Genomic DNA, 24231 nt, shown 5'->3' on the forward strand with positions numbered 1-24231 from the left:
CACGCCCCCCGACTTTGGATGAACGAGTGGACCTTTCTTGGGCCCGGACAAGATCGTCAAACCCGCGCAGGCTAAGTCAACGTGGGGGCGAACTCGAAAAGTTTACATCACTTTGCGTGGCTGGGTGCTTCGGTCACATTACTAGTTACTGCCGCGACGGAGGCTTGGGAGGCCGTCGACGGTCGACCGTCGACGGTGGGTTGGTGCGTTGACGGCCGGCGCTCAAGCCAAAGGCCTTCGAGAAGCTCTCTGGCATGGGACTTGGCTCGCCAACAAGGCCTGGCCGCGCTAGTCTGGGGGACGCCCCGGTCATCGTCGTGGCCTCCTACAGATGCGGATTAGACCTCAAAAAGCGCACGAGCAAGTCGGTCATGGGGGGGGGGCGTAACAGAGTCTGAGCCCAACGCAGCATGCCATCCACGAATTGCGACGGAGACTCGAACAGAAAACGGCGAATTGCCAGGCACAACAACGACGTTGGGCCAATTGCTGACAACAAACGTCGCCAGGAGGGCGGCCCATGCGACGCGGGAGCCATTACATCTGCTTCAGAATCCAGAACAGCACAGGCGCCGGACAACATGTGCGCAAATTAGGGAAACCACACCTGGTTGTCTTCGTCTCTAGGATCTTCCAGAATCATGCCAAAACTTGACCGGACCCACGCCGCAATTTGCAGCCAAAGGTGTCCTGGTCAGGAAATCTGGGGATTGAGCCAAGGTCAGAATACCGGGGTCATTTTAACCCCTGTCCGGCCGGGGATCATTATTCATGGACGGCCCTGGCCACACGGCTACGCATCCGGGCCGTTAGCTGACCCATGTCCAAGCGGATCCAGTTTGTCTGATCTTGCCGCCGCTGGAGTACTGGACCTGATGCCGGGGCTCGAACAGATTTGCACAGGTGCATTTTGCAAAGTGGCGAAGAATGCACTCTGCGGGCTTGCTGTGCCTCCGGGGTCATGCCTGTTCGTCTAACGCCTCTGGCTTTGAAGATAAGCCAAACCAAGGCTCTCGAGTGACCCGATAGGCACGACTTCTGAGACGAGATGCTGATGCGCCCTTGCAGTCGGGAGCTACGTGGCACAACCGACGCTTGCAACGACAAAGTAGTCGGATGCTCGTGGCTGATTCTGGGCATCAATCATCATGCCACGCCTTGAACCACAAGCACATGCTTCCTACCTCGGCACCTGGCGCCGGAGACCCTTCCTGTGACAGTTCCGTCGCGACGAAGCTGCCATTGGGTGGGTTGGCTTTCTCGGCTGGGTGATGCTACTGGCTCCGGATAATTACGACCCGGACTGTCGGTGATGTGCTTGGGGGTGTCGTCGCAACAGCATCGTCGACCAACCTGGTGCTCTGCAGTGGGTTGAATATGCGATCACTTCCCAGGCAAGGGCGGCCCAACCGCAGTGTCGGTGGCGAGCAGCCAGCCAGCCTTCAACTGGGTTAGCATGGCGCTAGCTATTTGGCCGCGACCGGCTGGTGCAGATTCCGGGATGGTGCAGATGTGGGAGCGCCAGCGAGCAACTAGCACCTAGCGCCGTGAACAGCCAAAGAATGCTCAACGGCGCCGTGAGCTGTTGGCCTGGGATGCTGGGGTCTCGACACTGTGGACGGACTAGCGGGCTCGTCCCGATGGCACTGGGGTTGGGAGGGGTGAGCTGCCGGTTCCCCGACATCAGCAAACGGACAATCGAACGAGGGGTCGACATGACCAAGAGGAGGCAGCACGAACCCAAGCTTTGACCACCACACAGGCTTGCTCGGTTTGGCGGGCTGCGTTGTGGCGCGATGAGACGTTCAAGCCCACGCCTCCAACGTCGTGATTCGCCACCGACGAAGCCGCACCGAGGTAGCGGACTCGGTTCCTCAAAGCTTCATATGACATGGCTTGCAGGACTGGCTGTTTCAGCCGCTCACGAGGAGCGCCGCGGAGGACGAGCCGAGACATGACGAGAGAGCACCGCGCTGTGTCGTTTGGAGGGCACGGATTCGAGCCGTCCATCCAAATACGACTGGAGTCTGTCGGCAGTGATGGGCTACACCCGACGTTGCGATGAGAACATAGCCGTGGGGTCGCAACGCGGCCTGTTTGTGAAGGTCGGGAAGAGGTGGGGTCGGATCCAGGAACAGGAGCGGTAGGTACGCACTGCCAGGACGGTGAACAAGAAGAGAGGCATGGGCGCCGAAATGAGTGGCAAGGCAGGTACGAGGACAACCTCAGGCAGGTACCTGCGTCCACGCCTTGCCTGATCGAGGTCTGCACCCCGTCGTCTGGTGCCTGAACAATGCAAAACCTGCACCTGCAGCAGGCGGCGTTCGCCAGGGCACACACTTGACGGCGGGACATATCGAAGGAAGGCACGACAAACCTTGAAATTTCATACGGCACGGACCGTCGGGGTATTAGGTAAGGCACCTAAGGTAGGTACCTAGGTATAGAGTTAAGACACTTACTTGAGGCATGTCGAGGCATTCAATTCAACAATACGGACATGTCAGGCAACAATCCTCTCTCAATGCGCCCATGACATGAAACACCAGATTTTCCCGCCTCGTACCAGGACGATGTACGTACCTCTCGTCCCATACGAGCGCTCATGTCCGCAGCTCAGTCGTCCGTCGGCCAGTAGAGAATCGTTGGTTCCTGCATCAGGGACAGATGGTGCAACAAGGCCGAGGAGCACATGGTTCGTACGGAGTACATGATCCTTCTCACGTCACTGCCTCGCTCTGCAGCGCAGCGGCGGATGACGAACCCACCCGCCGGGATGCCCGTTGGCAAGAGAATTCCCAAGCCGCCCATGCCGTGGAGCCAGTGTGCGAGGCACCCCTCCTGGGGGGAGGCGGCACCCTTGCGCATCCCGCCGGCCCAGCGGATTCGAGTCGAGTCGAATGGTCCGTCCCGGTCGACCCGTTCCCCGTTGGAGTATGAGTACCATGCAACTCCCAACACCCTCCTGCGGGGCAGTGCGGATGGCTGCATCTCTTGCTCGACGTCGAGGCGGCACGGCGCAGCGAGCAGACCACCCAAGGTACAACAACGTACCTGCGTCGTGCAGGGTTCGGGGCGCACGGGGGCGTCGGCCCCATGCACGAATGCAGAACTTGTGTGAGTGCAGAAGCGCCAGAGTGCACGATTATGGGACGGGATAGGCACTGTACAACCTACCTGGTACTACTCGTGCGCGCATGTCTACGCCTGTTGGCACGTTGTGCAACGCTCAGAGATCTGCACGCCGTCTTCACGCCCGGCCGGCCGTGCCAGGCCCGCCAGCGATGGCGTCCGGCACACGTGGAAAGATGTTTCCCTGATCACATCATTGACCGTGTGATGATTGCATTGACGTGGCCCCAACTGCCGACTCACCGCTTGAGACAGGACAGGGCAAGCAAACGGCATGGCGTGCCAAGAGGCGTTACAGACGTGTGATGGTGTCCTTGATGGGCTACTGCTCCTGTGGGAACACACACACACACACTTCCTCGCACGGAATACATTGATGAACCTACCTTAGTACCTGGCAGGATGACAACTCTCAGCAGGGTGCGCAAGAGGTAGGAAACTCCGTACCTTATGCATTGTGATATTACTGCCCTGTCTCGCCTGCACATGAAAAGTATATAGCACGACTACGTACGCACGTACATACGTATGTATGCACTCTGGACGTGCCGTCGTTGGATACGTCTGCGTTCGCGGACACACGGCTGGGCATCGATGCCAGGCGTTGACGATCGCACGTCGCATGGCACGCCCAACATGGACGGTCCTGAGCGCCCGCAGGAGGCATTGCTGCATTCATTGCAAACGCCCCGTATGCGGTTTGCTCTCGCGTTTTTTGCGGATGCGACGAGAGCAGCAGGCGCAGGTGCACGATGGCGTGCCTGGATGGCTTCTTCCGTCGATGCCGCCGAGTTCCATCGTTAGCTCAGGCTCAATTGTCTGCTGGATGACAGGTAGAGCTTCCTGTTTCAGCTAGATGACCGTCGATTGCGGGGAGCGCTGTGCAGGCAGCGGGCGGCCCTTTGGGATGGACGGTTTGCCAACCAGACTGTCTGTACGGTACGTAATGAGCCATTTCCATGTCCACCGTCAAGGGCAATCTTTCTTTCTTGGTGCTCATTCTCCACGCCTCGGTCGAGAAAAGTGGAGAGGCAAGCGAGCATGCGACAGGAGCATCTTGACGGCGATGCTTCTTAGTTGCTTGGGCGCTCCTGCAGGTACAGGTCGAGGTGCAGGAACCGATATGCACGTTGCAGGGCCTGTTTGTGGACGACGGCCTGGACGAGTGACATCCCATTGATCCATGCCTAGATGGGCGATGGGCATTGGTTGATGCGGGCCGCACCATAGAGGCACAATTGGCCCGTCAGGCAAAGCAGGGAAGGTACCTCAGGTACCCGGCAGGCGCGCCGCCGCCGCCCAATATTATGGAAGGTCATCCATCCAGCCGGCCCTGGGACACCCCCCCACGCATGCTCCAACTGGCTGCGCTGTTTGCCCTGGAACCAGGGCAGGAAGGAGCCTGCCGCTCTCTTTCGGTGCACAGCGCGCCCGACTTGTGAACCAAGTGGGCGATGGCGCTGCCCATCATCAGTGCCGTCACCCGCTCGCCTCGAGCTTGCATTGCGCTGCGCTCCAACGGCCAAAAGCACCGTCGACACTTTATGCAGCGCTAAGGTTTCAGGTTGAGAGGCACTCTGGCCAGCCAATGGGACCACTGCCGCATCTTCAGCCTGTGGCATAAAAGTGGCTTGTGCTGGCATCCTGGCCAAGCTTGGTGCCGTTATCCTCATCTGAAGTTTGGGCCTTTGCGCATATCTGTCCACTTCATTGGAACCGGGGTACCATCATTCATGCCACCCAACGGCCTCGGGTCGTGAAGCCGTAGAACCCGCGACATATCCACAGCTCGGTGACGAGCCTTCTTCCATGGCACCCTCGCCATCGGTTCCCCCCCTTGCCATGTTTGGCCGCGCGTGCAGCCGGAGAGCACGCTGGTGGCCGCCATATTTCCCGACAGCGCACTCCAGGTATGCAGACGCAACATAGCCAACTGCTGCTCGGTAGGTGGGTATGGCAAGTATAGGCGGTGATAAGGACAGACCGAGCAAACGCTTTTGATTGTTGCCTGGCTCAAGCTGCGGCGTGGGCTCAAGGTCCAGTCAAGCAAGCCAGGCGATTCGCATTACCGCAAGTCAGCGCGCTTCGGGGACTATCAGACTGGCCCGACGTTGCTCTGCGAGCAAACCATTGTCTAAATCCGTTTGGCCCGCAAAGAGCCAGGCATGACCAAGCCACGAGCGCAAGGCCTGCATACCGTGTCAAGCGTATCAAGCATCGCCGTCGCTGCAAGGATGGCAAAGATAGATGGCTGACTGCATGTGGCATTGGGGTCGAGAGCCAGCAACATGTCGCTCCTCGAGTGATCAGGTCTTCGTCCAGTAAAGCAAGCGTTTGGCTCAACTCCCTTGCTTTGCGCATGGCGATGCGGGAAGATGCGCACCATCATGAATCGCCCGCAACGCAACGACCGAGGGCGAGTGGATTGCTAGGCTGAACCTGGCCTCGATCTTCGTCCAATGTCGAGAGATATCGTGCTGCCGTGACTCGCTCCCGTCCCGCTGTCATCTGGGATCGTGAAACGACCCGGTACACATGGCTGGCCGTCCGCTTTCTCTGGCATGCCTGAGAGCGGCCTGGTGGAAAGAGAATCTAACATGCCGCGGCTGGCCATGGGCCAAGCAAAAGGCTCCAATCCGAGGCTTCGGGACTGCGGGCCAGACGGCGTCGACAGCGGGCATGGCCCAGTGGAGGCTTTTGATGAAGCCACCGCCCGCCGAAACGCAAAGTCGTGCACTCCATGCATCTTCATCACCAGAGGAGCGTGTGGAGATCCGAGGAGCGGAAAGCGTGAGCAGCCATGCCATCTCACCAAGCGCTAGCTGATGAGTTGAGGCTGTTCCCAGAGGAGCGGGTTGGCGAGCTACTAGTGGCATCCACACCCGTGGGCCGTTTGTTGCGCAACCCAGAGGCGTCGTTCTGCTCAACACGAAGCGGCTCGCTCGCTCGCTGGGTGCTGTGCCTCTGGTCGTAAGACTTTTTGAGGGGTGCACACGATTTTTTTTCTTGCCCAGGTGTGTCTCGTATTGCTTTGCGGCAACACCACCAGCCGTGCGGCCCACCGCGAAAACGAGAAATCGAGGCGCCCAGCGTCATGCAGGCTGCAAGCCCGGGTTGCCAGATACCTGACCAGAGCCGCCGTCGGGTGGATGGGGATCATGGGGGGAAAGCATGCCCGGGTGGGCTTCTGTCTTCGTCCATGAAACTGGGCCATGACGACGCCCTCGCAGCCGCCCACCGCGGACTCCCGCTTGGCTTGTCGATACCCACGTAGATGACATATTGGTGCGCAGATCGGGCCCCCCCGTTGCTCGTCTTCCCTCCCACTCCCACGGGGCGGCGAGCGGGTGGCATGTCACCGGGGCCGGAATCCACCAAATCCGCCATGACGATATGTCGTCCCGTCCCCTCTTCTTCCGCTCTGTTGCGCCATGGCAGTTGTTGGGGTGTAAACAGAGTCAAGCCAGGCAGGGCAAGTCGCCAGGCAGCTTCTCTTCTCGATCGCTGTTGACTCGCCTGCCTTGGTCTGTGTGTAGCAGACGGCGCTTTCCAACGCGCCATTGGCCAACCGCTGCTCTGAATGGAGGCCTTGCGATGGGAACGGTGCCGGTGGGTGTTAGCGTGATGAGGTCATATGAGCCACGGCGGACGGCTCTGGTGAAATCAGCGATCAGCAGTTTACCATGTGCGAGTACCAGCACACGTACAAGCGAGGTGATGGAGGCGCCGCGCGCACAGCACCACAACGCAGCGCACAGCGGCTCCGAGCGCGCATACTCGTGCATACGACACGGCGCCATCGCCTGCATGTGCCTTGCATTGGTTGAGCGGCAGCTGGTGTGACAGACACAGGCGGTCCTCGAGGGCTGTGCACAGCCGCGAGCACGCGTCGGAGCGACGATCCCATCAGAGGCAAGGAGTCCAACAAGGCGAGCGGCGGGTTAGCGCTCTTGTGCACGCTAGGCGATCTGAGCCATTGGTGGCGGGCCTTTGGCCATGCAGGGTTATGCACGGTATTGTGACGCGACTCTGTGCGCGTGCAAGCGTGCTCAGACCCAGGCGCCCGCGGTCGAAAAGAGGAAAAAGAGACGCGCGGATGCACAACCATTCGCTCCACTGGCGGTGGAGACGGACTGATGAGCCAGACAAGCCAGAGCGCAAGGAAGAGGCCGCCCGACCGGCTCCTTCTTTTTTGTGTCGCGACTGGTCACTGGTGGGAGGGAGGGGGCGCGCTACCTAATTACCTCGCACCTCTCCATCAAGTCAGTCGGTGCATGCACGCGTCGGTCAATGTGCATGCGAGTGAGTGCATGCATTGGATAGAGGCGCCCAGCAAATGACAGGCGGCGATGCATCCATTGCATCCATCCCATCCCACGGCTGGACGCGGTGGGCGCAGGCGCCGCTCACCCAGCCGGTCAATGGATGGAGGCTCGATGGCGATGAGAGGATTTGCAGCGTGCCAACGAGCTGCAGCGACCGCTCGTCAGGTACCACAGCGAGATGAGAAACAAGGTTCGGGAAGTTGCCCGGTACGAGGGTTGTAAGTTTAGTACTGGGTACATCTACCTCTGGGCGGTCCAGTCTCTCCCAGCACTCAGCCATGCATTGATTGGCAAGTTCCTCGCCCAAGAAAACCAGGGAAGGCACCTCTGCTCAGCAGGGTAATTGCCTACCTACAGAGGTAGGGATACATGGGAATTCGTGAGGTGCTGGGGCAAGTACGAAGTCAAGATAGGTCCTTACCCTTAGAGGTAGCACCTTATGATTCCGAGTCGTGGCCCCAGAGGCTTGGCTTAGTTGCGCCTTCAGGCGCGCTTGCGCGGACAGCCCGACTGCCCAGCGCATTGAAATCCAACCCTCCTGCGCGAGCTGCAAGCCCGCAGCTGGGGTGGGCAGTGTGCTGTGCCGTCTGGCTGGCTGACTGGGTTTGGTCCCGAATTAGAAGCCCATCCCCCGCGCCCACTTGCAACTCACCATCCATCACCTCATGAATCGAGAGGGTGGCTCCAGTGGCTGCGCCATGGTGCTGGTGTGGCCGCTCAGGCACTCAGGACACCCACCTTTCGACGACACGCCTACTGCCTACATTCATCCATCCATCCATCCATACATAGCACAAGGAATTGGACCAAGCCAGCCAGTCAGTCAAGCCAGTCACCTCGCACTCTCCCGTGTGGCCCCGTCCAGGCTTGGGCCGCTCGCTCGCTCGACTGGGTCATCGTCGACTGGGCTGGGAGCGAGCCGGGGGCGGACGGCTTGGACGGGGACCGCTGAACTGTGGAGGGAAGGTTCGATGGGGCCTTTGGAGATGGCCGCCGTCAGCCATTGACGACGTCGGGTCGGGTCCTTCGACGAGGCCTGCCCCGTCACCCGCGTTGGTCCGCCAGGTACCCGCGTCGGTCGCTACTAGTAGTAGCAGCAGCAACAGCAGGGCAGGGTCACCACTGACCACTGCCAGCGCCAGTAGTCCATCCATCACAGTTTCCCCGGCTTGCCCAATCCTGTTGTCCATCCATCTTGGGGGCGTCTACTCAATCCCCGCCATCCACCACCACCACCGCCAGCGCCGCCGCCGCCGCCGCCGCAGCGGCCGACGAGCGGGCGCGCGAGCTCCCTTCATACGAGGTGTTTGCGCCGGGCCTGCTGTTCTCTGGTACCAGTCAGTCAGTGTCCACTGCCTCCTCCACGACCCTCCACCCTCCACCCACCACCCACCATCGTCCATCCACCCACCATCGCCCACACCAGCCAGCCCAGACGCCCACCTTGCCTCGCCACCACTACCACCACCCTCCACAACGTGCCCGCGCAACTCGACGCACGCCCAGAGGTGGAGGGCACGCACGCACGCACGCACTTCGTCCCAGACAAGGATCTGGGAGGTGTGGGCGTCCCAAGGGACGGCGACGAAGACAGACGTAGACAGGTCGACTGTGCCGCCCCGGCCGCCGCGACGGATCCTTGCTCGGGCCCGCTCTAGCATCCTGGTCGGGTTGAGTGAGACAGGCGTGGAGGCGACTTTGGGTCATGCCTATCGCTGTCGGCCTTCTTTTCGATGGCCTGGTGTCTGGGCGCTGATCTCGGGCCTCGTTTTCTACTTATGCCACCACGGACCCCTTCACCACCACTCGATCGGCAACCTGGTCGGATCTGGTGTTCTTTTGATCTTGTTGTCTTTTATTATTGCCGTCTCGGTTCTTTCTTCTTTTCCCTCCAGTGACTCGATCTTCTTCAACACTTGGAATTCCTCGCTCTTGCTTCGAGAAATTCCCGCCTTTCCTTTACACCCCACGACATCACGACTACTTCTGGCCAGTCCTGTCACCCAGTGCAGAACTTCCACCAGAGTGTGCGCCTTGTCGTTCATGTACAACACCACAGAAACCACACTCGAGCCATAATACCTTGGCAGTCCTTCACTCGTCCGAGAGGCTGTCGTCCGCTCCTTGCTCAAGGAACCGAGAACAAAACCACACCGTCATTTGGCCACTCGCCCACCAGGACACTTTAGACTCGCCCTTGCGAGCCAGCCTGTATACTACGTCAAATACCTACGCCTAATCCCACCATCGAGAGACGCCTGCGAAACGAGAAGAAAGCACGAACTGTATTGACACTCGCACGACGCCATTTACAAGGTGAGAGGCGACTGCTCCGTCTGATCTTGGGGTCTGGATGCAGTGACTAACACGCATCCCCGTGGGTCAGGACCCGGAACGACCGCCCAGAGCCATGGACGCCACTGTCATGCCTCAAGCGATAGCTCAGGCTCCCGCCTTCTTCAAACACGACTCCAAGGGCAAGGCCATGTACCCTACCGTCCTCCCGTTGCCGTCCACGCCCATCTACTCTCGACCTGGCTCCTCGTCCTGCTCCCATCCTCCGACGCTCATGAGCAACGGCCCCTCAGTAATGCCTTTGATGGGCTCGCCTTCGTTCGTCAACCACAAACCCGCCATTATGCTCGAGACGGAGTTCAGCGACAGCCCTTATTTCCCGTCCACGCCGCCTCTGTCTACTTCCGGCAGTGCTATCGGCAGCCCCAAGAGCTGCGACGTCCTGCAGACGCCGATGAACCCCATGTTCTCCGGCCTTGATGGCCTCGGCGGGATCAAGGCTGGCCTGGAACCTGTCGAGAATCTTGTGCTGGACTGGTCTAGCAGTGGTTCGCCGCCAATGACGCCTGGTAAGTTGGGACCTGTCCATGTTGCCTGTAGCGACCATTCCCCCACGATCCTGTGGCACGCATTGAGACGAGCACAACAACGAGGGAAGGCAAATTGCAAAACTTCGTACCCGTAATACCCGCCTCCCACACTTGTACCCGGAAAGTCGACGGCGGCCCTGGTGGCAGGTGGAGGGTTTGAACCACCCGTGTCGCTATCGCTTATTGTTGCATTGTGCCTATCTGATAAGCGGGGTTGCTCACTAACCGATTTCGGACAGTGTACATCCAATCTCAACCCGTCAACGTCCCCTCGCTTAACGGCGGCACCACGAGTGACCTGTCCACAGCGTCTTGTCCGTCTCTGTCGCCGTCGCCCACGCCGTACGCGCGATCAATCGCGTCGGAGCACGACGTCGATTTTTGCGACCCCCGCAACCTTACCGTGTCCTCCGCCGCCTCCAATCCTACTCTGGCACCCGAGTTCAAGCTCACCGCCTTCGGAGACGAGCCCACGTGTGAGCAGCACGTGTCCCAGCCGGCGTTTGACTTCACTCCGGCTGCCCCCCACGACCTCCCTGCGTTTGAGGACCTGTCGGATCTTGATTCAGAGTCCGATTTTGGCAACCTGGTTAGCCTCGGCGAGCGCAATCCTGTCGACGTCAGCCGCCCGCGAGCTGGCACCGGCTCTTCGGTCGTCTCACTGGGTCACGGCAGCTTCATTAGCGACGAAGACTTTGGCTTTGACGAGAGCGACTCGTTCTCATTTCCGTCTTTGCCCAGTCCCCCCTCCAGCGTCGACTCCAACGAGGACACCCACCAGGACAAGCGCCAGAAGAAGAGCGAGGACGGGGAGAGTTGCACCACCGAGCCCAAAATGAACTCAGCTACCAGCGATGTCCAGACTGGCAGCGGCCAGCAGGTTTCAGAGAACGCTGATTCCGGTGCCTCCAACTCAGGCGACAGCTCGGGCTCCGAGTCGACTCCCGCGCCCGTTCCTGCTCCAACCAACCGCCGTGGCCGGAAGCAATCCCTGACTGAAGATCCCTCCAAGACGTTTGTGTGTGAGCTCTGCAACCGACGTTTCCGCCGCCAAGAGCACCTGAAGCGACATTATCGCTCTCTGCACACCCAGGAGAAGCCTTTCGAGTGCAACGAGTGCGGTAAGAAGTTTTCCCGCAGCGACAACTTGGCTCAGCACGCTCGGACGCACGCCGGTGGGGCCATTGTCATGAATTTGCTCGAGAACGGCGAGGCCGCTCCGTACAACGCCGCCATGGTGGCTGCCTCTGGCGTTGACGACTACACCGCCGCCAACTTCGGCAAAGTCCTCTTCCAAATCACTTCCGAGGTGCCCGGTAGTGCGAGCGAGCTGTCCTCGGAAGAGGGTAGTGACCAAGGGAAGAAGAAGCGGAAGCGCTCCGACTAGGCTTCTCTGCCACTTCAGAAGTACGACATCGTTACGACCTTTACTTTCAACGCCAACGTCGCCACCACGGAGCGAGTTGGGCAATTAGGGTACATGGGAACTTCTATTCCTTCAAAGGTGCGGTGGCACCTTGGTTAGACGAGCGGCGGCTAAAATCATTTGCGCACAACAAGCGATTATGACTTTGCATTTACATCATTCTCCGATTCTTGTATCAAACTTGAAGCACAGCTCTTTGACCAGCTGGACATTGGGAGGAAGGGAACCTCTTGTTTTCTTTGGCACTGCATCATGACGACAACTCAAGCCATCAGAGTCTAGGGAATCGAAAGGGAGGCTGGGAATCACGGCGTGCACGGTGGGTTGTTCATCGATCGTTTCGCAGACTGGGTGGGACGTCGAAGGGGCAAAAAAATGTTTTGGCGATTTGTTTTCTTTACACTCGTTGTAATTATTCACAGCATGCGGTCGCCGTTCTGGCGGAGCTGTATTGGGATGATGGACGGATCCGGGCTGTTTGGCTGCGATTTGCTTCTGCCACCAATCGGCCCCGTCTCTTGTTTCGAATTTCGCTCGATCTATTTCTTATTCGCACCCGGCCTCGTTTTCACCGGGAGAGGCAAGTCGAGGACAACTAGGTGCTGGCCACGGTCACGACGCTCAATAGTATCACTATTTGGAACAAGCAATGTGCCCATGATGAGACACACCGACTTAATGGAGCATGTTCTTCCATCTGAATGTAAGGTTGCATCCGGACGCTGCTTTGCTCGTGGCAAATGCTTCTGGAATACATGTTCACCGCCGAGTACTGCTACCTGTACTACGTACCTCGTACTACCTCTGCATAGCACTGCAGGCACAATGGAGACGGGCATCTGGTGTGAGCTTCCGAACCCCTGCCAGAACCCTTTTCCCGCCAAGCTGGAGGAAGGATGCGAACGCTATGCCTGGCCCCTGGACGCGAACGACGCCGAGAAATTGGACATGACCAGGGTCATGTCGACAGACCGGCTGACGAAGAGGCACAGACCAGATTCCATAGTGGGGGGGGGGGGGATGGGGGGGATCCCGTCCTTGCGGGCCCGACGCGCCTGGCCCGTGCTTCTGCTGGCGAAATTTGTGTTGATGAGATCTCGATGGGGAGTGGGAGTGAGTGGCAAAGTTCGAACGGAAAGGTCGAGTCGGTGGCCTGCAGACGCTCCGATGGCATGTATACCGCCCGGCGGGGGGGGTCTCCTATGGCGTTGATCCATGCTCTGGACGCACGTCGTCGTAGCAGTAGCAGTACTAATTCCAGTGGGCTTTGCCGGTGGGAGCAAACAAAAGTGAACTCCCCGCTAGCAAGTTAGTTAGTGTCCTTGTGAAGTGGTCCAGGGGTCCTGGGTCAGGCTGAGGAAGTCGTCGAGGTTGACGAGGGGGGAACGACTGGACTGGCGCGCCAGGGAGAGGGCCGTACCGGTGGAGAAGGGGTCCGAAGCTTGGCTCTCTTTTCTTGAGCGAAATTGAGAAGGCAAAAATTGGGGGCGTGCTAACATTGGAAACTCGACCACACGGCTGACCTGGGGGGGTGGAGAGAAACCTAGAGGGGGAGGGGGGGGGGGCGGGGGAGCAAATTTCAGGAACGAGGCTAGAGTTCGGTGACGAGGAACGGACGATGGGGCTTCAATCAAATCGCGGTGGTGAGGGTTTCCCGGGAGCGGATGCGGTAGGTCTTGGCTGCGACAGGGCAGGTGGCGACAAAACTCCGATATACAGGTACTGTAGGTAGTACTACCTACGTACAGCCGCAAGGTAGCACGTAAAATCTGTCGTGCTCATTAAACCAATGGCGCTTCGTCTCGCGATCCTTGAAATGCGCATCAACTGGACGGAGCCCCGGGCCGCCAGGGTGTGAGAGACTTCATGGACGCTCCCCGGTTGGCCCGTGTGCGCGAAACGAAGCACACGCCACGGAACGGGGGCGTGTCCGTGGCTGGACCCGAAGCTATGGCCACGGGTGCCATCATGATAAAAAAAAATGTCGCCTGGGAGAGCAGGCACAGGGGGGGGGGGTTGTTCTGGCGCATGTTTCAACACTTGCCGACCAAAATGTGACGGTCACACGTCGTGGATGCTGGCATCGGGCCATGCATGCGCACGCACGGGAAGGAAGCAGGCTCGGACGGGCCATTTTTAGGAACCGGAGCTGAGAACGAGTGCCGGGCCGTCATCACCCATGAGGAGGTGTCAAGTGATACGGGCCAAGCCGCTCTCTCTCTCAGTCTCTGTCTCTTGTCTCTGTCTCTCGCACAGCTGCCGCTCGCAGCCGTGCGCCTTGCGACGCCGACCTAGAGACTGAGAATTGACGGGGCTGCCGCGCGCGGCGCGAGCTGACAGGGCCTTTTTTTTGGGGGGGGGCGACGGCGGCGGCGGCGGCTCCAACAAGACAAGGAGGGCCCTCTGGCGTTGTCAGCTCCATCTCGCGGGCTTCCACCGGGCGCGGCGTTGGCGGTGGTAGACTGCGGTGGCCGCAAAAGCCGTGATCTCCCGTCCACCCGCCCGTCCGCCCCCCGACCTCCCAGAGTCCTGGACGACCCGACCCGCCCTGTGACTGACTCGACGAGTTGTCGATGGTTCGGCGAGTGGCGCGTCCAAGATGAGCTTGGATGAGGCCAAAAAGGGACCAGCCCTCGAACACGTGGGGCGACTGTTCAGCTGGGGGAGGAGCATCGACGGGGCCGTGGGCGGCTGTGATGGCGGGCCTTTTGCTCGTACAAACGAGGCGTTCCGGAGCAAACGAAGTTCAAACAAGCTTGCGTGTACGAAGAGAGCCAGCCGTGGGACGAGCCGACGGGTTGGTTCCCCAAAGTGCGATGCGGCTATCCACCGTAGCTCGTATGCACCGCCACGACGACAACAACTCCCGCGAACTCGTCCCGAGCCAGTGTCTGCGAGGGCGAGACAAGCTTTGGACGTGGAGTGATGTCGTGCCGCAGCTGCTGGGCTGGGCGGTGCTGGAGGATGGGTGATGATGCCAGTGGATGATGAGTGACGATCCTGTCCTGAGGGAAGACGAGCTGCAGGCCGCCGGCGGGCCCACACGTGAGGTCCACGGCCCCGCCGAAAAAGCTCAAGTTACGTCCACGCTCGTTCGTACATGCAGAGTCCACGCGCAGCTGGTATATCGCGAAACCAACCAGTCCACGACTCAGCACCCGCCGGCCATGAAATCACCCTACTAGGCGTGTCGCCGCTGCACGAGATGCCCGAGGAACGCCTCAATGTCATTGCGCTCCTGTCTGGCGGCAAGGACAGCTTCTACGGCCTGCTCCACTGCATCCACCATGGCCATCGGGTCGTGGCCCTGGCCAACCTCTATCCAGCCAGCGACGACTCGCCAGCCGCAGCAACCCGTCCCGTCGACGTCGTCGACCCAGCTGAGCGAGTGGCGGCACCACCCGCGCTGCCGCAGGGAGACGCGCCCGAGGCCGAGCGGGATCTCAACAGCTTCATGTACCAGACGGTCGGACACGAGGTCCTCCCCTTGTACGCTGCCGCCACGGGCGTCCCGCTCTTCCGCCAGCAGATTCTCGGCACCACGCTGCGGCATGAGCGCGACTACGACTCTGCGGCGGTGACGGCGGGCGAATCCGGCGTCGCTGGTGACGGCCCGCGAGGCGTCGACGAGACGGAGTCGATGCTGCCTCTGCTCCGAGCCGTCTTGGCCCGCCATCCTGAAGCCAACGCGCTGTGCTCCGGCGCCATCCTGTCCACCTACCAGCGCACGCGGGTCGAGTCGGTGGCCCTGCGCCTTGGCCTTGTGCCGCTGTCGTACCTGTGGAAGTACCCTGTGCTACCGTCGCCGTCTCCCGCGGCGGACGAGGTTCAGCTGCTCAGGGACATGGCGGCTGCGGGACTCGAGGCGCGCATCGTCAAGGTGGCGAGCGCGGGACTGGACGAGGGCCATTTGTGGGAGAGAGTGACGAGCCGCGAGGGCGTGGACCGCGTCAGGGCTGCGCTTAAGAGGTTCGGCGCCGCAGAGGGCGCCGCACTGGGCGAAGGGGGTGAGTTTGAAACCATTGTGGTCGACGGCCCGCCCGAGCTCTTCAAAAGAAGGGTTGTGGTGCCCGAGAGCGGAAGGAGGGTCGTCCGTGAAGGCGGCGGCTCCAGCTGGCTGGCACTTTGCGACGCTCGACTCGAGGACAAACCCGTCGAGGGCGAGGCGAAAACGATTGTTCAGGAGCCTCTGCTCATGGACGCCAAATTCGAGCGTATACTGGAGGACGTCGCGTTACCGAAGCCAGAGCGAGGAACGGCAGCGGCATCGGAGGTTGCGGGTAGGTCAACGTTACTTGGCAGGCTGGGCCCTACTCGTGTACACGACGACGGGCTCCTCCAGCGAGCATTTCTGGCGAATGCCGGTGCCCCGGACGACGTCTCGATACAGGAAGAGACGAGGCTGGTCGTCGACAGCGTGAGGGCGTTCCTAGCTTCCAAGTCGCTGGATCCTTCACAGATTACAAACACCATCATCATTCTTCGGGACATGGCCGACTTCCCCAAGGTGAACGGCGAGTACGGCAAGCTGTTCGTCAAGCCGAACCCTCCGTCACGCATCACGATATCCTGCGGCAGCCTGCTGCCAGCAGGACGCAGCATCGCGTTATATCTCACTGTGCCTGATGCTCGAGTGGGCCAGGGAAGGGACGGGCTTCACGTCCAGTCTCGATCCTACTGGGCGCCCGCCAATATCGGACCCTATAGCCAGGCCATTGACATACCAGTTTCTTGTGGGCTCGAGGCGACGGGAATCAGGGCCGTCTACGTTGCTGGGCAAATACCCCTTTTGCCCGCCTCCATGTCGTTGCCGCCCCCGTCCGACACGTCGCTTCGGCTGCAGGTTGTTCTCTCCCTTCAGCACCTTTGGAGGATTGGGCAAGAATTGAAGATACAGTGCTGGACCAGCGCCGTCGTCTACTTTGCTCGACCAGCTTCTGCAGATGAAATGGAGCGGAAGGCCGAGCTTGCTGGCCAGGCATGGGCCACCGCCCACGCGCCTCCTGATGAGGATGACGAGGCCAAGGGCGGACCCGACCTGTGGGATCTCAAGTACAACCCGCAATTCATGTCGCTGAGCGTCGGGGAGGGACAGAGCACCAAGACACCTTTGCCCGACTGGTCGATATTCACAATGCGCCAGCAGAATGAGCCGGAGTCTTGCATTCCGCCCTTATTCAGCGTGGAGATTGAAAGCCTGCCGCGCGGATCCGATGTCGAGTGGCATGCACACGTCGGGCTCAAGCAGCTCGGGGAGGGGATCGCGGAGATTGTGTACGTCCCCCAAGTCGGAGTAGAGGGATGGAGAGGCTGGCACACCATTGTTCAGACGGCGAGCGTGTATGCCATTTACACAGTGCTGGCTTTGGGCTCGGGACAAGTGTCGAGCTTCGCCGGGGTGAAAGGAGACCTGGCAAAGGCCTACGCGGGGTCGATGGTGGGTATTGGCGTGAACGCCGCTGGACTTCCCACGGTAGACCCTTACCTGATCTACGCGGACCTGGACCGCGTCGAAGACGCCTGGAAAGAGGCTCAGGGCTCGGCCGAGGGGGGCCAGCCATTTGCCATGATGCCTTGCTTTTCGATTCGCTCCATGCGGGGTGAGCGGCTTGGCTGCTTGGCACTATTCAGAACCGTCCTCGGCGCGCTGGCCTCATAGATGGGGACGAATAGACGCGGTGAATGACAAAGGACACGCCAACCAAAACAAAACAAAAAAAGACAGTTTGCTCTGACTGCCTGTGAATGGCCGGCGATGCCTTTGATGATGATGGGCACAGACCCCATGGCGGGCGACGATGAGGTCCAGTTAGACTCGGCCGTCTGGGGCGGCACTGTACTGCACAATCCATGGATGGTGGGTGTGGCGCCCTAGCGCTTCAAGTCGCGCGAGCGGGCGCTGCGAGCACGTCATGACGACCTTGCCGGCTTCACCTCTCCACCTCCCGCCCGTGAACGGCATCGCGCGAAAGCCTCGCGCGTGCAGCATCGCATCTAGATCCCACTTTGCATAGGGGGAGGGGCTCTGCGGCGACGGCGCTGCGACGAACCGCACCACTGCACCATCCATGGCCGACAGCAGCAGGGTCGCGGCGGCAGCGGCAGCGGAAGCAGGCGGGCCAGACGCGGGCCGCGGCGGCGACGACGACGGTAACCTGCTGCCCGTTGCAGCCGCCAGCAGCAACAACCTCTACAGCAACACCGCCGCCAGTGGGCCGCCTGCCGAACCTGCTGCTGTTGAGCCAGCAGCACTGCAACAGGTCCCCAGCAGGACCGTCTCGTTTCGTAACCTCAACCATCACCGGCGGCAATCGCAGAGCGAGCGAATCAGTGAGATCCTCGAGGTGAGACACCCAGGCGTCGCGTCGCTGGCTGGCTGCAGGAGCTGCTTGCTTTGTTGCCCTTTCTGGCCCCCCCGCCCTCTTCGTTGCATCCCGTCTGGTAGGTACGCAGGTGGTGGCCGCGGTGGTGGTGGTGGTGGTCGTCGTGGCAGCGGCAACGGCAGCGGCGGCGGAACGGCAGCAAGCAAGCGAGCAAGCTACCAGCATTTCTTTCTCCACGTCTCGACAACGCGCGCTGACCCGTCGAGCTTGACCTATTGACACCTGGACGGCAGAACGCACGCAGCCGCGCCGAAAGCATGAGCCCCGAGCCGGGCCCGGCGGCGTCCTCTTCGCGGCAGGCGTCGTCGTCCCTGCAGCAGCTCTCGGGCGACGAGGTCAGCGCCGACGAGCTGACGAGCTTCATGTCCCGCGCCTCCTCCTCGCGCACCTACCACGGCGTGCAGCGGACAGGCACCTCGAGGTCACGGCGGTCCATATACGACCACCCTTCTTCTCAGTCGCCAGTCGCCGAGGATGACGAGCAACAACAAGTCCCCGCGCGGCGCTCCACCCGCAGAGGCTCCCGCGCCTCGACCAACAACGGGCGGCCCTCGGATGTCAACGGGAGGGCTGCCAAGGGCGACGACGACGACGACAACGGAGCGGACATGGCGTGGTGGAGGAAGCCCCTGGGGACATTTCAATCCGTCGAGCTGGAGAACAAGGGCAGCGTCGCCAGGGACCATCTAGCTCTCGGTACGCGGGCAACTCGCTTTTTCTTCTTCTTTGTTCTATAAATCTTTTTAATCAGTCGCGGTCTCGCTCTCCCGCGCGCGCGCGAGAGCCATCGAGCTAACCTGCTTTTTATCTTTCCTTAGAGCGCACGTTCCTCGCCTGGCTGCGGACGTCACTGGCCTTTGCCTCCATCGGCATCGCCGTGACGCAGCTGTTCCGACTCAACACGTCGCTGTCGGACACGGGCAGCGACATTGGCAGCGGCACCCTGAAGCGCCTGGGCAAGCCCCTCGGCGCCACCTTCCTCGCCATCAGCATACTGACGCTCCTGCTGGGGTTTCGGCGGTACTTTCACGGCCAGGACTGGGTCATCAAGGGCAAGTTTCCGGCGAGCAGGGGCACCATCATCATTGTCGCCTTTGTCGCGCTCGCCATCATGGTCGTGTCGCTCGTGGTGGTGATTGTGATACACCCGACGGCGGACATGGACCTTTAGTTGGGGAAATGTCCGGCGCTTGGTTTGGGCAATTTGCTCGTCTGCCTTTGTGGAGAGAAAAAGCTTTGGATGAAGCGTTGGACGACGTGTGATGACATACTTGGATCAGCGAGGGGGTGGTTTGCATCTTTGGCTCATGGGTTGGCGTTTGCTCTGATACCACTGGCAGGTCGGCTCGTTGATCTGCTACTTCTACTGCTATTGATACTGCTACTGCTAGGCAGTACCACAAATCCACATGATTCATACATGTTGATGCAGAGGCCCCTTCTCCTCGCTTCTGCCGTCCAGGAGTGTGTGGTCACTGGGGTGTGTTGTCGCCTGCACGAGGAGCTATTGTGGGGTACTAATGATGCAAGCAGGCAGGTGCCCACCACGCTTGGGAGCTGTTCGAGGTGGGATGGTGGGGTCCTGGTCGTCTCCCTCTCTCTCATCTCTCTCCATCTTGGACCGTTCCGCTCGCTCAGCCACTCGACCTGACGTGCTCGTGACTGGCACTCGGCGGACCAACGGTCAATCCGAACTGATTCCAATATGGCTCCGAAGAGCAGTGAGCCCATTGACGTCCCGTCCTTTGCCGCCACCCAACTCGCCCTCCTCTCCCACGAGCTCCAGACTGAGATCGCTGAGACCAGGAGCTTCATCTCCTCTCACACGCCCACCAGCCTGCAGCGCGCGGGACTGGCCCTGACGAACCTCTCGGTTGCATCGCAGCGCACCGGGCTCGGCGGCCGGACCGTTGTCCAGCTCGCCCCGGACGCGGCCACCAGCGGTGGCGGCGGCGGCGGAGGGGACCTCCCGGAGCATGGCATTCGCACGGGTGATATTGTGCTCGTGGCGGAGCAGCCGGCCGGCAGCGCCAAGAAGCGGGAGGTCAAGGAGCTGGAGAAGAAGGGCGTGCGCGGCGTCGTGGTCAAGGTGCAGAAGGGAGCGGTTGGCGTGGCGCTCGACGAGGGCAAGGACGATGACGCTGGCGGCTTCTCCGGCCGCGTATGGATCGTGAAGCTGGCGGACGAGGTGACGTACCGGCGGTACGCCCCGACCTACTGTTTTCCACGTCCAAAGATGATGTCACTGACGCGAATGACTACTAGCATGAACCAGACAATGGAGAGGCTGCAGAAAATGCCCGAGGCTGAGTACTCCAGCTTCATCATGGTCCTCTTCGGGCTCTCCAGCCCATCACCCGTAGCCGCGGACCTGGCCAACCACGCCGACTTCAAAGATCTTGCGTGGTTGGACCCGTCGCTAAATGATTCGCAAAAGGATGCCATACGCTTTGCTCTGGCCTCTCGAGAGGTGGCCCTGATTCACGGACCCCCTGGTGTAGGTGCCCATCAGACATACGAGCGTTGTCCAGCAAGTTTTCAATTGACACTAGGACAGACGGGCAAGACTCACACACTGATTGAGCTGATCCTTCAAATGGTCCATCGTAAGCAGAGAATCCTGGTCTGTGGCCCGTCCAACATCTCGGTCGACAACATCGTTGAGCGCCTTGCACCGCACAAGGTGCCCATCGTGCGCCTTGGCCACCCCGCTCGGCTGTTGCCCTCAGTCTTGAGCCACTCACTAGACGTCCTGACGCAGACGTCCGAGGCCGGTGCCATTGTCAAGGACGTTCGTGCGGAGTTGGACTCGAAGCAGGCATCCATCAAAAAGACCAAGAGTGGAAAGGAGAGGAGGCAGATTTATGCAGATCTCAAAGAGTTGCGCAAGGAATATCGCGAGAGGGAACGGCGGTGCGTCAGCAATCTTGTGGGCGGCAGCAAGGTCGTCCTTGCGACGCTGCACGGCGCCGGCGGGTTTCAGCTGCGCCATGAGGAGTTCGATGTGGTCATCATCGATGAGGCGAGTCAGGCCCTCGAGGCGCAATGTTGGGTGCCCCTCCTGGCCGCCAAAAAGGTAGTTTGCGCCGGTGATCACCTCCAGCTGCCGCCGACCATCAAGTCGACCAACTCCAAGGTCAAGGTGGAGCTCAAGGACGGCGCCAGGCCCATCAAGGGCATGACGCTCGAGACGACGCTCTTCGATCGCCTCTTGGCCCTTCATGGCCCGACCATCAAGAGAATGCTCACGACTCAGTACCGCATGCATGAGAACATTATGCGGTTTCCGTCTGACGAGTTATACGAGTCAAAGCTCCTCGCCGCGGACGCCGTTAAGGCCCGTCTCCTGCGGGACCTAGAGTACGAGGTTGGGAACAACGAAGACACAAGCGAGCCCGTCATCTTCATCGACACCCAAGGTGGGGATTTCCCGGAGAAGAACGAGGAGGATGATAAGGATAACCCCAATAAGGCAAGGGGGAGCTTGACTGGCGAGAGCAAAAGCAACGAGATGGAGGCGCTGCTCGTCCGACAGCACGTGACGCAGCTGGTCGACGCAGGAGTCCGACCGGACGACATCGCGGTGGTGACTCCTTACAACGCACAAGTAAGAGATTCTAGGCGTACATTGGGTCGTGGCGTGGGTGCTTGTGCTGACTTTCCGTCTCTCGCAACGGAAAGCTGGCACTGCTGGCGCCGCTCAAGGAGCGCTTCCCGGGCATAGAACTCGGCAGTGTCGACGGCTTCCAAGGCCGAGAAAAGGAGGCAGTCATAGTAAGCCTCGTGCGAAGCAATGATGCGGGGGAGGTTGGTTTCCTGGGAGAGAAGAGGCGGTTGAACGGTCAGTGACCCTCCTTCATGACCCTCTCCATTTGTGGCAAGTCTTGTTTCGGGCGGTTTCACGCTGATGCCTCTGGCCGACAGTGGCGATGACACGCCCGAAGCGATCACTTACCGTGATAGGCGACTCGGAAACAGCAAAGAGGTAAGAAGCTGTCTCCAGTGCCTCCTGTGTTGGTCCCAGTCCACTGCCCGCGACGGAGCTCACCATGACGCCCCCTTTGGTTGCGTCGGATAGCAGGGCCTCCGCTCCTTGGCAATTTGGGGAATGACACACAAGCCTCGCTGCCTTGCTGACACGTCTCCGCAGGGGCAGCCAGTTCCTCAAGAAGTGGATGGAATTTCTAGAAGACAAGGCCGATCTGCGGTATCCGGACCTCTCAAAGGTCGACCAGACGGTGTGACGCAGACGCCGTGCGGCAGCCACCCTCTGGGCAGTGCCCATCGGCCCTGGTCGTGCTGCATGGCCGGGAGAGGAGGCTGGGTGAAGAAAGTACGGGTTGTGCAGCAAAAGCCAACCATCGTGCTAATGGTTTCCTGCAAAAGTTGCGCGTTTCAGGTAATCATGTTGGCCTGAAGGTGGGACTTGCTATCCCTGCTTCTCAATCATGCTCACACGATTGACATGCTACTTCGAAGCGGCTTGGCAAATCGTGCCGACGGGTTCTTTCTGAACTGAGCCAGACGCTACGGTCTACATCTGTGAGGACGGTGGTGCCCCGTGCATCTGTGACGTCGACGGGCAATGAATTACGTGTACGGCGCAGACATCGAGTCCTGAGGCAGTTTGATGCACTCCCAGTCAGCCGTTGCGCCATTTAGCAAAACAAATACATCCGACAAGGCTCATTTCCCCATATATCAGGCGTGTCACAGAGTAACTATAGTACGCTGTACTAGAGACTGCCTGCCTTGTGGGACGTCGAATCAGCCGCGGGGGGCGCCTAGGGGCTGGGTTGTAAGAAGTTGTGCCTTGCAAGTGCAGTGAGTGAGGACTTTGAACAGGGTCTGCCGGGCTCTTCCGCACATGATTGAAATCAGGTTTGGAGGACCGGGGAGAGCGTCACGGCTGTCCAATGTGGCGGTTCAACTCCGCGCATTATTATTCAAGCCATGAACCCTGGATGCTGGGCAGGGGGTCCAGATCGATAGTCTCGAGATCTGTTGGAGAATGTGGAGGCCTGGCCGCGCACGGTGTCTCGCCGGGGGCAGCGAGTCGGCCCCCACGGAGCCCACCATCAAGTTAGTATTTCTCTTTCGGGGGGTTCGTAGGTATGTGAAGCGTCACATGTTTTGCAGACGTCAAACTGACTGCACGGCATGGCGCGGTTTGGAGTTGGCGGGCGCGGCTGCGGGCACCCCGTCGCAAGGGCAGGGAACATGGGCGATGGGCGGGCTCCATAATGAGTCCGTCCCGAGGCGCCACAGGAATCAATGCTCTTTGCAAGACGTCTGGTTGGCTTGGATGGCTTGCCACTGCGTGTTCGGCGGGATGGGACTGGTATCGGGTCAGCCAATCGTGGCAAACTGCGAGCCAGTCCCGCAGATCCGTACCTTCACTTTCGTCCGTTGACGATGTACGCATGTAAGTGATCCGAAGCAGCAGTCGGACCGGGCGGGCGGTGGTGGTGGGGGGCTCTGTCGGGGCGGGGCACCTTGCTTGCCTTTCCTTGCGCAGGGGGTGCGGGCGGCCCTGGAGCTGAGACGGGCTGGGGCGTGAGAGAGACCATCATGTCGAATCACAAAAAATGGAAAGCGACGGAGGCTCGCACAATGACGGATGGGCAAGGACGCAAGTCATGCGCTCGTTCTTTGTGGCCCGTCGATACCTACGGCATCGTCGAACCAGAAGTCGATCAAGGAGGGGGGACTGGCAGTCATCTTTTCCGCCAGACTGTTGCTGCTGTTAGAAACTTGGAATGCGGAACGCCGCGCGGGCTAGTCCGTCCTGGTAGAGACTCGAGGTTGAATTCGCGTCCAACAAAACAAGCCAGGGAGGAGACGGCAGCATTCGATCGGCAGCGAGCTGAGAGAAGCAGTCTGCATGTATGTACATAGTACGCAGGCTGCGAGGTTATCAAGGTGGGTTGAAGACACCGGATTGGGCAGCATCAAATCGATTGCCGTCTGATGAGCGGGCGGCGAGCCGACGTGGATAGGCTCACGTGGCAGGAGGACAATGCACCGATATCCCGGTCGCGGGAGCGCGCACCAGGGTCAGCAAGCAAGCCGCGTGTGGT

The 24231-nt window shown here is 60.2% G+C and overlaps 4 protein-coding genes across 7 annotated transcripts; all 4 read left to right on the forward strand.

The window, feature by feature from the left end:
* Positions 1-9250: 9250 nt before the first annotated feature.
* JDV02_001093 (uncharacterized protein) lies at positions 9251-12413 on the forward strand. The gene is made up of 2 exons (XM_047981984.1): positions 9251-10321; positions 10582-12413. The coding sequence occupies exons 1-2, from the start codon at positions 9868-9870 to the stop codon at positions 11727-11729; spliced, it is 1602 nt and encodes a 533-aa protein (XP_047837945.1). The 5' UTR covers positions 9251-9867; the 3' UTR covers positions 11730-12413.
* Positions 12414-14973: 2560 nt separating this feature from the next.
* Positions 14974-17427, forward strand: JDV02_001094 (Diphthine--ammonia ligase; the record flags this gene model as incomplete). Its single annotated transcript, XM_047981985.1, has 1 exon — positions 14974-17427. One exon carries the CDS (start codon positions 14974-14976, stop codon positions 17425-17427), a length of 2454 nt encoding a protein of 817 aa, XP_047837946.1.
* A 409-nt stretch (positions 17428-17836) lies between these two features.
* JDV02_001095 (uncharacterized protein) lies at positions 17837-19322 on the forward strand (the record flags this gene model as incomplete). The annotated part of the gene is made up of 3 exons (XM_047981986.1): positions 17837-18112; positions 18385-18847; positions 18970-19322. The coding sequence occupies 3 exons, from the start codon at positions 17837-17839 to the stop codon at positions 19320-19322; spliced, it is 1092 nt and encodes a 363-aa protein (XP_047837947.1).
* Positions 19323-19773: 451 nt separating this feature from the next.
* JDV02_001096 (DNA helicase) lies at positions 19774-23142 on the forward strand. Of its 4 annotated transcripts, XM_047981987.1 has the most exons (6): positions 19774-20353; positions 20417-20648; positions 20709-21758; positions 21833-21992; positions 22076-22136; positions 22302-23142. In XM_047981987.1, the coding sequence occupies exons 1-6, from the start codon at positions 19857-19859 to the stop codon at positions 22393-22395; spliced, it is 2094 nt and encodes a 697-aa protein (XP_047837948.1). In that variant the 5' UTR covers positions 19774-19856; the 3' UTR covers positions 22396-23142. The 4 variants fall into 4 exon arrangements, with proteins under 4 accessions (XP_047837948.1, XP_047837950.1, XP_047837949.1 ...); XM_047981989.1 differs by having other exon boundaries at positions 20709-21992; XM_047981988.1 differs by having other exon boundaries at positions 20427-20648; positions 20709-21992; positions 22076-22837.
* Positions 23143-24231: the final 1089 nt, after the last annotated feature.

Source organism: Purpureocillium takamizusanense, chromosome 1 (genome assembly GCF_022605165.1).
Source record: "Purpureocillium takamizusanense chromosome 1, complete sequence".
Lineage (NCBI taxonomy): Eukaryota > Fungi > Ascomycota > Sordariomycetes > Hypocreales > Ophiocordycipitaceae > Purpureocillium > Purpureocillium takamizusanense.

What these genes read in the sequence shown, in the direction of transcription:
- JDV02_001096 (XM_047981987.1), top strand. Translation starts at nt 19,857, where the DNA reads ATGGCTCCGAAGAGCAGTGAGCCCATTGACGTCCCGTCCTTTGCCGCC. An exon ending in GACGAGGTGACGTACCGGCG is followed by an intron (nt 20,354 to 20,416) that starts GTACGCCCCGAC and finishes AATGACTACTAG; the next exon opens with CATGAACCAGACAATGGAGA. An exon ending in TGACTCCTTACAACGCACAA is followed by an intron (nt 21,759 to 21,832) that starts GTAAGAGATTCT and finishes CGCAACGGAAAG; the next exon opens with CTGGCACTGCTGGCGCCGCT.
- JDV02_001093 (XM_047981984.1), top strand. Translation starts at nt 9,868, where the DNA reads ATGGACGCCACTGTCATGCCTCAAGCGATAGCTCAGGCTCCCGCCTTC. An exon ending in TTCGCCGCCAATGACGCCTG is followed by an intron (nt 10,322 to 10,581) that starts GTAAGTTGGGAC and finishes GATTTCGGACAG; the next exon opens with TGTACATCCAATCTCAACCC.